The sequence below is a fragment of the Labeo rohita genome, chromosome 24 (genome assembly GCF_022985175.1).
Source record: "Labeo rohita strain BAU-BD-2019 chromosome 24, IGBB_LRoh.1.0, whole genome shotgun sequence".
NCBI lineage: Eukaryota > Metazoa > Chordata > Actinopteri > Cypriniformes > Cyprinidae > Labeo > Labeo rohita.
In genome coordinates, this window is record NC_066892.1 from 8,887,873 (window position 1) to 8,900,515 (window position 12,643).

At 37.2% G+C, this 12,643-nt stretch overlaps 1 protein-coding gene across 2 annotated transcripts in view; it reads right to left on the reverse strand.

The window, feature by feature from the left end:
- abca4a (ATP-binding cassette, sub-family A (ABC1), member 4a) overlaps nt 1-12,643 on the reverse strand; it is a 46,368-nt gene that overhangs the window by 947 nt on the left and 32,778 nt on the right. Inside the window, exons 27-50 of one of the 2 annotated variants that reach the window (XM_051097897.1) lie at nt 12,277-12,331; nt 12,066-12,140; nt 10,486-10,661; nt 10,244-10,368; nt 10,068-10,166; nt 9,794-9,983; nt 8,462-8,556; nt 8,344-8,376; nt 8,130-8,235; nt 7,959-8,033; nt 7,697-7,866; nt 7,399-7,576; nt 6,572-6,687; nt 5,898-6,045; nt 5,636-5,759; nt 3,724-3,853; nt 3,524-3,644; nt 3,378-3,440; nt 3,188-3,294; nt 2,914-3,055; nt 2,698-2,832; nt 2,518-2,621; nt 454-546; nt 86-335 (exon numbers count right to left, since the gene is read on the reverse strand). In XM_051097897.1, the coding sequence (XP_050953854.1) occupies nt 86-335; nt 454-546; nt 2,518-2,621; nt 2,698-2,832; nt 2,914-3,055; nt 3,188-3,294; nt 3,378-3,440; nt 3,524-3,644; nt 3,724-3,853; nt 5,636-5,759; nt 5,898-6,045; nt 6,572-6,687; nt 7,399-7,576; nt 7,697-7,866; nt 7,959-8,033; nt 8,130-8,235; nt 8,344-8,376; nt 8,462-8,556; nt 9,794-9,983; nt 10,068-10,166; nt 10,244-10,368; nt 10,486-10,661; nt 12,066-12,140; nt 12,277-12,331 (2,910 nt within the window). The remainder of the gene's footprint in view (nt 1-85; nt 336-453; nt 547-2,517; nt 2,622-2,697; nt 2,833-2,913; nt 3,056-3,187; nt 3,295-3,377; nt 3,441-3,523; nt 3,645-3,723; nt 3,854-5,635; nt 5,760-5,897; nt 6,046-6,571; nt 6,688-7,398; nt 7,577-7,696; nt 7,867-7,958; nt 8,034-8,129; nt 8,236-8,343; nt 8,377-8,461; nt 8,557-9,793; nt 9,984-10,067; nt 10,167-10,243; nt 10,369-10,485; nt 10,662-12,065; nt 12,141-12,276; nt 12,332-12,643) is intronic. The other variant, XM_051097898.1, reaches the window with a different exon arrangement.

Sequence of the window (12,643 nt, forward strand, 5' to 3'; positions counted from 1 at the left end):
TAAGCTTAAATGTATTGCATGAGTAGATACTGACAAATATTTGAAAATCTAGTTGATGTAGGCTAACAGGGTCTATATGAAATACCTGGTCCAGTGTTGTTTGGGACACTGAGTAATCTTCGATATTCAGCATTTCCTTGTTGGCCAAGACGAGCTGGAAGATTTTGGCCAGGGAGGAAGAAGCAATCTCGTACTGTAGAGTATTATAGTGTTTCTCCCTCTGAATACAACCTGGAAATGTGCTCTCCATAAATGCTTCAGCCGGATTCAGATCTGGTACGGTGCCCGCTTTAGCTGCCCTGATTTTCATGGTGACCACATATCCATCACCAAATCTGCAGGGAAAACATTGTAGGGGATGTTCGGAGAATATAAATGCAACAGATTTTGTATTGTGGAAGAGGTGTGCAACTGGAAATCTGTATATGAACAAGTAAAGATTTGTGATTTTACTTGTATTTGAGATGCTGGATTGTGCCAAGACACTTGAATGTTCCGTTCACCATGATGGCCAGTCGTGTGCAGAGAGCTTCACATTCCTCCATGCTGTGAATAAAACACACACACACACACTATTTATTTATTATACTTAAACAACAATTAACAAATAATTTACTCACCCCCAAGATGTTCATGTCTTTTTGTCTTCAGTCGTGAAGAAATTATGTTTTCTGAGGAAAGCATTTCAGGATTTTTCCCCATATAATGGACTTCATTGGTGCCCCAATTTTGAACTTCCGAAAAGTAGTTTAAATGCAGTTTCAAAGGGCTCTAAACATTCCTAGCTGAGGAAGAAGGGTCTTATCTAGTGAAACGATCAGTCCTTTTTTTTGGGAAAAAAAACAAATTTGTATACTTTTTGAGCACAAAACCTTGTGTAGCACTAGCTCTGGGATGCGCGTCCACAACGCTATGTACTAACGTAGGCGGAACTACAGACCCAGTGTTTACAAAGCGAACACGCAAAGACTAAGAGTTTTTCGCTATACTCTACCTTTTTGAGCTGGAGTACACAGACAATGAACTTGACGTGATTCGTAGCATTGTGGACGCGCATCCCAGAGCCTGTGCTACACAAGCTTTTGTGCTTAAAAAGTATACATTTTTTTATTTTTTCAAAAAAAATGATTGATCGTTTCACTAAATAATTTTGGAAGTTCAAAATCGAATGGTCCATTATATGGAGAAAAATCCTGAAATGCTTTGCTCAAAAACAATAATTTCTTTACGACTGAAGACAGAAAGACATGAACATCTTGGATGAAAGGGGGTGAGTACATTATTTGTAAACTGTTGTTCTGGAAGTGGACGTCTCTTTTAATTTTTTTGTGATCTCGACATAAGTTGTTTTCTCATGATCGTGACCTACATTTTCTTGTGATCTCGACATGGTATAAAAGTTGTTTTAGTGATGCAGTTGTGTAACTTGGAGAACAATTTTTGTTATGGAGATCCAGAAGTCGTGATAATGATAAAACAACTTATGTCGAGATTACTAGAAAATTAAGTTTTGATAATGAGAAAACAACTTTTGTTACTGTATGTTGAGATCATGAGAAAATTAAGTTGTCATCACAAGAAAACAACTTGTCGAGATCACGAGAAAATTAAGTCATGATAATAAGAAAACAACTTTTGTTATGTCGAGATCACAAGAAATTTAAGTTGTGTTCACCAGAAAATGACTTTTGTCAAGATCATGAGAAAATTAAGTTGTGATAAAGAGAAAACAACTTGTGTTCAGATCGAGAAAATTAAGTCGTGTTTACTAGAAAACTTTTATGGAGCTCACATGAAAATTAAGTTGCGATCACGAGAAAACAACTTATGTTGAGATCAAATTAAGTCGTGATAATGAGAAAACTTATAACGAGATCACAAAAAAATTAAGTTGTGTTTACGAGAAAACAAGAACGAAAAAAAATAATAATACTAACGCATGGCTTCTTAGGACTTCTGTAGTAGCTAGTAGTCTAAATTGTGCACAATATCACCAGATATTATGAATATAAATACAGCCAAATTTATGTCTGACAAAAACACTTTCTTAAAGTGGAAAAAAAGTTTTTCACCAAAGGTTAAGGTGTTGGTTAGTATGGATGCCAGTTTCTGCCACAGGATAAACAAGGTAATTGTGATTTTATCTCACAATTCAGACTGTCTGTCATAATTCTCTGTTTTTTCAAAATTGCAAGAAAAAATTCAGAATTAAGAGATAAAATCACAATTACTTTTTCATTTTGTGGTGGCAGCCCAAAATGAAAAATGAACTGCAAGATATAAACTCATGTTTCGGAGGAAAAAAATTCTAGAATTAGATAAAGTTACAATTCTGAGTTTATACATTGAAATTCTGACTTTTTTTCCCCTCAGAATCTGAATTGTAAGATAAAAATTCACAACTTTCACTCATTACCTCTTTTTTTAATTCTGTGGCTGAAACAGGTTTTCATGTGTTAGTATATAGTTTTAAAATTAGTATTATATAAAAATTCATGTGTTTTGACAATTTCTTGCCTGTGTGATGTAAGGACCACTGCCCTCCCGCCCTGAATCACACTCATTATGGAGTTCCAGAGAAATCTCCGAGAGTGAGGATCCATTCCTGTAGTTGGCTCATCCTGGCACAGAAAAAAAAAACATACTGATAACAATCCTTATCCTATTCTCAGATAAATTGCACAGAAAGGCTCTTACCAGGAGCAGAAGTGCTGGACAGCCAATCATTGCAATAGCTGTTGAGAGTTTCCGCTTGTTTCCACCGCTGTATGTGCCGGCAGTGCAGCCTGCATACTCAAATAAACCCAGTTTCTGAATTCCCCATTCAGCCACCTGGATCAAAGAGAGATAGAGGTCTCTGTCAGAAATCCTCAGAGAGAAAGAAATAAGAAAGAAAGTGAAATACGGTCTCACTCTGCTGATCTCGGATTCCGGGACTCCTCTGAGCCGAGCGTATAAGTGCAGATGTTCTCTTCCTGTTAAAAGATCATCTATGGCATCAAACTGAGGGCAGTAGCCCATGTTCTGGTGCACATCCAGGATGTTGGTCAGAATGCTGGAGCGTCACAAGAAATCAACCAAGTTAATGAGAAAATCGAATTGAGTTCTGAATTTGCCACATCACTAGCACCACCAAACCCGCTGAGGAGAAAAATCTTCACTATAGTGTTGTGTTAGCAAAACAAACCTGTAACCTGTCACAACAGCTTCCCCTGAAGTGACATCTATGTCTCCTGTCAGCATTTTAAATGTGGTTGTTTTTCCAGCACCATTCACACCCAAAAGTCCAAAACACTGTGAAGGGGGAAAAAAAGTTTATGCAAAGCTCATGGTGCTCTCAACAATGACCAAACGTCTCAAACGTCTCCAATGATTACCTCTCCTGGTGACACTCCTACACATATCCTGTCAACCGCTGGTCTGATCGTTCCAATATATGTCTACAGAGAGAAGAAACACACTTATGATCTCTACTGTGTGAAACATTAACCATCATGAATTAGTATAAAGTGTACAGACTTGCCTTTGATAGATCTTTAATCTGGAGGATGTCGCTAGAGCTTCCTCCTTTGTGAATCTTCTCTCTCTCTTTGGCCACATCCACATCTTCATCAGTTATTGGTGGCTTCTTCAAATCTGACATCCTGTTGAAAGAGACAGCATATGTGTATATGGTGCAACATGTCCGCTGGAGTGACCTCTTCTAAATGTGTTTTTTCTCACCAGTGATCCAGGAAGAATCGGTACTGTATCAGAACGTTCAGGATGAAATAGACAAACCCCTCTATCGCCATGAACGTCACATTCTTTCCCACAAAGTCCCAGCTGAAGGGATCCAAACTGAAGTCCTCACCTGAGACGCACATTAGATGTACATGAACCTCACAAGAAGTTTGACAAACATTCACATTTTTAGAACCAACTATAAATTACATAAATTGTTGTTTAGTTATGTGCAGTTGTGTTCATGGTTATTAGGGTGTTCTGGGTGGTTGCTAGGGTGTTGCTAGGGTGTTGCTAGGGCATTCTGAGTGGTTGCTAGGGTGTTGCTAGGGTATTCTGGGTGGTTACTATGGTATTGTCACTGCTAGGGTGTTCTGAGTGGTTGCTACACAGATGCTAGGGTGCTTTGCATGGTTGCCAAGGTGTTGCTAGGGTATCCTGGGTGATTGTTAGGTGTGTATTGCTTTTCAATGTTAAAGTGTTCTAGGTGGTTGCCAGGGTGTTGCTAGGGTATACTGGGTGGTTATTATGGTGTTGCCAAGCAGCTTCTATTGTGCTCTGAGTAGCTGCTAGGGCAATTCTATGCAGTTGCTGCTCTGGATAGTTGCTAATGTGTTGTTTTTCAAAGCTAGAGTGTTCTCTGTGGTTGCCAGGGTGTTGCTATGGTTTTCTGAGTGGTTATTAGTGTATTGCTAAGCAGTATCTATTGTGCTCTGAGTGGTTGCTAAGGAATTGCTATGCAGTTGCTGTTCTGAATAGTTGCTAGTGTGTTGCTTTTTAAAGCTAGAGTGTTCTGGGTGGTTGCCAGGGTGTTGCTAGGGTTTTATGGATGGTTATAAGGCTGTTGCCGTGCAGTTTCTATTGTGCTCTGAGTGTTTGCTAGGGCATTACTATGCATGCGCTATTCTAGATAGGCATGTATTGCTTTTCAATGTTAGAGTGTTCTGGGTGGTTGCCAGTGTGTTGTTAGGGAATTTTTAAGAGTGTCACCAGGTTGTTGCTTGGGTGTTATGGGTAATTGCTAGAATGTTGCTATGAAGTTTCTAATAAGTTCTATGTGGTTGCAAGAGTGCCCTTAGTGGTTGCCAGGGTGTTGCTAGGATATTGCTATGTAGTTTCTATTCTGGATATTTGGTCGTGTGTTGCTTTGCAACACTAGAGTGTTCTGGCTGGTTGCCAGGGTGTTGCTAGGGTATTCTGGGTGGTTATTAAGTAGTTTATATGCTAGGGTGTTGTTATAGGGTGTTGCCAAGCAGTTCTTCTATGGTATTCTGGTTAGTGGCTAGGGTGTTTCTAGGGTATTCTGGGTGGTTTTTAGAGTGTTGCCAAGCAGTTCTTCTATGGTATTCTGGGTAGTGGCTAGCATATTGCCAAGGGGATTTGATGGTATTGTAGGTGGTTGCTAGGGTGTTGCCAAACAGTTTCCTGGATGTTCTAGGTGGCTGCCAGGGGGTTCCTGGGGAATTTTGGGTGGTTGTTAATGTGCCGCCTTGCAAGTTTTAACCAATTCCTCAAGTTTCTACTTTTCTAGTCTCAAGATACAGTATGGCTTGGATGTATTCTAAAGAAAACATCTTTTTATTGCCCATCCAATCCTAAATAAGTCTCTAGTTAGTTAGAGAGAAATCTCAAGTGAGTCCTTGTAGATTTTAAGCAGTTTTTACAATCTGACCCATGTGGTTTTCCAAAATAATTGTTGATTTAAATAGCCATTAGATGCAATGTGAATCTCCTATGAAGACACGGTTGACAAATGTTAGGTGTTATATTTCCATCATGTTGACATATAGATTAAAGCTCAGTGACTTTTATGGAGGCCAGATCACTGGGTCCAAACCTTGCCAGGGGCCAGGATAGGGTTGCTCGTGGCAGACCGATTGAAATGCGAGGTGGGGACAGGAGCAGGACTCACCAAAGCGTGCATATACGTCCATCACGGCCTGGTTCATTGCCATGTCAATGAGCCCGCGGCCCAAACAGAAGTGAGGAAAGACAAGTAGAGCTTTCTTCAGCACCTGGTTACACTTATACAGAGCCTGCGAACATAGAGACAGATGGAGGATGAAATGTCAGCTTTACATTTGAAGTGGCCTAACAACTAATGCATTTAGAGCATGATAGGAATTCTAATTATGATATTAGTGGAAACTGAGGAAAATTCTGGGATGTTTTACCTCCGTATTGTCAAACAGGTCTAATATAAATGTGATGGCACTGCTGTTGATGCCAATGAAGAGGTTGATGCAGGACAGAGAGACGTATGCCGTGCTGGGCACGTTAAATACGTATGACATCGGATACATCATTGGAGTCACAGACCAACTATTTAATAAGAAAAAGACTGATAAGCATATCTTAGAAATATTCATACAGGTCAGATTTATAGAGAATGCATTTTTATCTTCAGAAAAAATTTCCACTTCTTTCTTTGAATGCATGAATAATTCTGATTATGTCAAGATATGCTTCCTTATCAGAAACAAAAAGACTTTTATCTTCAGAATATGGATTCACACTAGAAGACTCACTGAGCTGAGGAGAGCCTAAGAGACATCTGGCTCTCGATTGCACTGCTGATGTGATCGAGGGCCAAGTATGTACTCTGGGAAATGGCAGTGTGAATAAGACACTGACAAATCGCCCTTCAAACCTTTCAGTGGGGTCTACTTATCTCTCAGCCCAGTTTGTACTGTTAAAGCTACGTACTAAGGGTGATCTTTTTACACAGAACACTTTTAGATTTTGATCCACATATCTAATAAGACAGTTCCAAATATACCCATAAATGCTGTTTTACTGAAAGAAATGTAAAAGGATCAATGAAAGATGACATATATTGTGCCATTACCCATAAAGCATCAGTAGAGCTATCAGGGCTTGCAAGTTGCCAGGCGAGGTGTAGCATTTTTTGTCAAATGCAATAAAAATCCCCACAACCATCGCTGCGCTGACAGCGTAGTTTATCTGAAATGACAAGACAACAGCAAAACTGAATTATAAGATAATTTCAGAGATCATCAGACAATGCTATTGTCTGATATTATATTCCATATTACTATGGAATAAATACACTAGAATATTTATTCTACTATAAAGGCACTAACTGATCAAAACAACAAGCTACTGGTTTATTAGTATTTAATTTATGATATTTATCCAGTGCTCAACAATAAGGATGTAGTTGCAAACTGTGCCGATTTATCACCAAGATAATGTTTTCTAGCTGGCTAACAAAGGCTTTTTAAAATAGCAAAAATGATTTGTGATAGTTTGAAAGCATATGCAAGAAAATTAGAACAGTAAGGCATTTTTAGCAAAGTATGTTTATAAATTTATGCCATTACATTTATAGCAGTATAATTTCCAGTTTGTTGCATATTTTCTTTTTGGAAAAATAAATAAATACATTTAATTTAATAAAGTATGTAGTAAATGGTAAAGAATGTAATATTATTTTTTTATATTGTGGGGCCAGCTGTTATTTTTAAAATAAAAAATTGAATTGTTTTTAAATTAAAAACAATTTAATGAACAAAAGAAATGGTATAGAACATAACATTTAATGAAAAATGTAAATATTTTTAGCAAATATGTTAAAGTTAATTAATGTATTAATTGATTGATTGTAGGGACAGTAAAAAAAGTTATGGTTGGATGTGGAGTCTTTATACTAACCATGTCCCAGAAGAAGTTAGCAATCCAGTATACCAGAGGACTGACCCCACTCACAAACTGCAGGTGTTTGGCCTGCGTCACTTTCTCCTGGATCAGATAAAGCACAAAACTGGCCGGAACGAAGGACATGGCGAAAATCACGCAGATAGCGACCACTGCATCCACTGAAGTAGTCAGTCTGAAAGAATGAATGAGTGAAGAATACTTACATACAGGCTTTTTACATGCATAAAAAGCTCTACTGAGACTGATTTGCAAGTAAAACAACTGTGTGAAGTACTGTTAGCGTTACACTCACACTGTGACCACCGACAGCTGTTCCTTGGTCAGGTTTAGTGGATGATTGATGGCTGTGATGCCGTATTCATTTAAATCGGCACCGGGAGGCAGGTTGGTTCGAAGGATGGCGTTATTCGCCACGTTCATGAAGGCCACCATAGCATGCCAGCCTTTGTTATTGAACCACACCTAGAGGAGATAACAAATGGGTCATTTATCTTGAATGGGACAAGCCGAGCTCAGCAAACTGTGACGGGAAGTGAAGCTGAAAGAAATCTCACCTTGACGTTGTTTTCGGTCTCCATATATCTTAAGAAAGTCCCAAACTCCTGCAGAGTAAGCTTTGAGTATCTGCCCTGTATATGATTGCAACAGTTTTTTTTAAATTATATTAGAAAAACTAAATGTAATTGTTATTCATAACTTGAATGAACATCGATCAAAACAGTTACCCCTGTGACGTTAAACAGACGTCCTAACTGACCAGCTACATTCTGGATGGTTTTAGGATCCACATCGAGAACAGGAAGTTGCCCTCCGACAGAAATGCCACCATACCTGTAGAAAACAGAACTGTCATTCTTCCCCATATTTAAATCACAGTTCTCTAACTGTCCACAAGAGGGAGTTGTTGTATTTTCTACTCCATGTTGAAGTCACCCATACCTTTGTTCATTCACCCAGTACTTGCTCTTCAAGCTGTACAACAAAACACAAGTAAGATGAATTCCTAGAAACATAAGAGCAAGTTAATGAATGATTAGTCACAAAAGGGCCACGATACCTTGTCCGTATTAAGTTTGGGTAGGTTTTCACCAAATAATCAGAGATGTTCCTGCCAGTCAGGTCTATCAACACGTCACCAGTGGATTGAATCCTCTGAAACATATCATTATGAACCATTTTAATGACTTTACAATGTCACATTTATATTTAATTATTTAGCTTTTATCCAAAATAAGGGTAATAGAAGCAATCAAAACATTAAAGCTGCAAGCAGTCTTGAAAGGGCCCCTCGTACCCGGCATATCGTCACCCGGTGGCTTTAGGAAAACAGCGAACGGTAAGCAATATGCATTTAAATATAGGAGAAATATGTCAAAGGCATTTATATGTGCCAAACTTCCTGCTGCCATATTGGACTCTTACCAAACATAAGTTTGGTACAGATTGGACATTGCATGTTTAAGTTAGTGTAAAACAAGACATTTTGTGTTGCGAGCAGGTGGCGCTATGATTATAACAGGATATTGGACTTAACGATCAAACGATAGAAGTTTGGGGCAGATCAGACATTGTATGCCTGAATTATAACAACTTCCTTCGCAATTTAACAACTTTAATTTAACAACGTCACAAAGGGCTTTAGATTACACTGACCAAATTTGGTGTTGATCTGTTGTTTAAAGACAATGCCTGGAAATGGCAAAAAAGACATAAAACTTTCTGAGAAAATTCAAAATAACAACCTTCCTGTTGGGTTTTGGACTTCGTAGGTATTGGGACATTTTTGTAGGTATTGGTGTGTTACATTTGTCTACTGAATTTCGTACATGTATGTGAAATATAGCTTGAGGGCCACTTTGTTGAAATGTTATAGGTGGCGCTATTGAGCCATTTTGTCATGCCCATTTCTGAAACCCATAGATGATGTACATTTTCACCACTTTTGGCGTGTGCAAAGTTTCTTGAGTTTTCAACCATGTTCAGGCCTTCAAAAATGCGATTCATTTTGGAGAATAAAAAAACGAATCTGAGTAATTCCAATAGGGTTCTAAAAAGAGCAACCTTTTTAGTCTAATGCAAAGGTAGCAAGGGTTTTTTTTTTAATGAATAAAAAGAATACAAAGATAGAGAAGGGAAATGGTCCAAGAACTGAGCCTTGAGGCACCCCGGTAGCTAGATGTTGCGACTCAGACACCTCCCTCTTTCAAGATACCTTTAAGGACCTATCTGAGAGATAAGACTCAAACCACTGGAATGGGATTCCTGAGATGCCCTTTGTCATGAGGGTTGACAGGAGGATCTGGTGGTTAATTGTGTCAAAAGCAGCAGATCCAGCAAGACATGCACTTAAGATTTGGAAGCTGCTCATATATATAAATGAGAGACAAACCTGGGGAGGAGGAAGGCCTCCAGCACCTTCTGGACACACAGGTAACATGGTGAGTTTGTTGGGTGTGCTGCACTGGCAGCTGGGAGACGGACTGATATCGATCCATTCTGGCTTATCCAGCATCTCAATGAGCGCTGGGTTCACCAGGGGCATCTCCCACTCTGTGGTTATGTTATTACACGGATACTCTCTGTGGGAAATAAGAATGAATATGGTTGGCAGGACAAACACGTTTGGATATTCATTAATATCATTAAAATGCAAGTGCACATACTCAAGAGGCTCATCCACCATACAGCGAGTCCCGAATCCAGGTCTGTTTAGAAGAACCTCACCAAAATACCTCATATCTGGGCTTTGCATTTGTTCATTACTAAAAAACAAGACTGCTTAGTTAACTATACAGTGAATAAACTAATTCTGTTCCAGCGTAAATGTACAGTACTATACCTGAAGAAGGTAAATTGTCGGCCATACATCCACGGGCTTAGGGTAAGACTGGGGTATTCGCCGAATGGAGGAACAATCAGCGTGAACATCAGAGAAATGAAGACAAAACTAGCAGGCAACACAATCTGAGGAAGAGAAGATCAGTGGACACTTAAAACTGTCATTTTTCAATCAAATCCTATGGACTTTATTACTGATGTTATAAACTACTGATGTTTTCAAAGCAAAGCTGTTATTCTGACCTGAGCGAGGAAGTCTTTGCCGGAGCGTGTGGTGTGATGAAACCTCTTAATTAAAAGAGCAAAAAACTGTTTCAAGACCAGAAAGATTCCCTTCACCTGATGGGATCGTCTGCCACCTTTGGTGGTTGAACCTCCAGAGTTTGACTGGCCATTAGTATACACCGACCGACCTGTATCTGCACAAAATCAAACGCAGTCAAGATAGTCAAGATTATTTTTTTTATATAGTTTGGTTAACTAAAATGTACAGTGGTAAATTTTAATGATATGATATAGACAAAACAATAATAATAATAATAATAATAATAATAATAATAAAGTAGTGTAGTTGAATTTTTACATTAATTTAATGCAAAAACAAAAAAAAGTCTTTCAGAACTGGACTTTCTAGCTCCCAGTTACAAGTTTACATCTCACAGTTGCGGGTTTATGTTATGCAATTCTCAAAAAAAAAAACGTCAGAATTCCAAGAAAATTTTCAGAAATGAGAGTTTTTAAATCAAAATTTATATCATGCAATTATGAGGAAAAAAAGTCACAATTGCGAGAAAAAAAGTCAAAATTCTTAGTGTTTATCTTGCAATTTTGACTATTTCTCGCAATTGCAAGTCTATATCACGCAATTCTAAGAAAAAATGTCAGAATTGTGTTTGTATTACGCAATTCTGAGAAAAAACATCAGAATTGTAATAAATGTAAAATTTTTGTCTTGTGATTTTGATTAAATTGATCACAATTGCAAGTTTATATCATGCAATTCTAAGAAAAAAAAACATCAATTGTGAGAAAAAAAAAATTTCTCTTGCGATTTTAGCCATTTCTCGCAATTGCAAGTTTGTCATGCAATTCTGAGAAAAAAAGGACGTCAAAAGAAAGTCAAATTTGTACATTTTTATCTTGCGATTTTGACTTCATTTCTTGCAATTGCAAGTTTATTATATCACAATTCTGAGAAAAATGTCAGAACTGCAGGTTTGTATTACACAATTCTGAGAAACATCAGATTTGCTTGATGTAAACTTGCAATTGCAAGAAAAAAAAGTCAGAACTATCAGAGAAAAAGTACCTTTTTTAATTTTTTATTCAGTGGCGGAAATAGTTTTTTGCACATAAAATCTTAAAAAAAAATTCAAATATCATTTGATGATTTACCATAATAGTGAGCAATATATAATTCAAGAATTTTCAACTATTCAAAAATAACTATAGCTGTAACTATAAAAAGCAACCTTAACCCCTGGACGCAATCATTTTTATAATAACAATTTTTTTTAATAACAATAATATTTTCCTGTAATTTTTTTCCTACAATAGGTAGGAAAAATTTGAATTACAAATCTGTCCAGTGGATGATTTTGTCACACATTTAACTTATTTTGTGAAATATATTGTCAAAAAAAAAAAAAAAAAAAAAAAAAGTAGCGCTTAATGCGTCAAAGGGTTAACAGCACCATATGCACTATTTAGCATAGTGTCTAATGCTATGTTTTGAGAATATCTATTTGTTGTGTACTCTTTGTTCTGTGTTTTAGCTGGTAGCTTTTGCTGAGATAAGCCTGACACACTAAGTTGGTCATCACCTTCTTCTATATTCACTTTGACTGTGTTCTCTCTATAGAGACTCGCAAAAGATTGCTGTTGCAGAACTCTGATGTCTAAGGGGTTCAACCACAAAAACAGACATCACAACCACAACATATACAGTAACACTCACAAGCACAGCAAACTGACACATATATACAAAATCAGCACGTCTGAGATTGAATGACAAATAGTAGACTAAAATCTTACCAGGTGTAGTGTTGATGTGAGCAGCCTCTCCATCAGCTGTGACTTTCAGAAATATCTACGGGACACAAAAGAGACAAAACTTGAGATTTAGGTTGTACAAAGGAAGATGATGGTGCTTTGTAAAACGCTGATCCCTTACTGCAAAACAAGATAAAATCCATATAAAATAAAAAATAAAATATAAAATAAATATTAAAATATTATACACATAAAAAAAAACAAAATAAAAATAAAATAATAAATAAATAAATGAAAATCAACAATGATCCCTTACTGCAAAATAAAATAAAATAAAAAATAAACAATCATGCCTTACTGCAAAACAAGATCAAGTTAAAATTAAAAATATAAAATAAAATATAAAAAT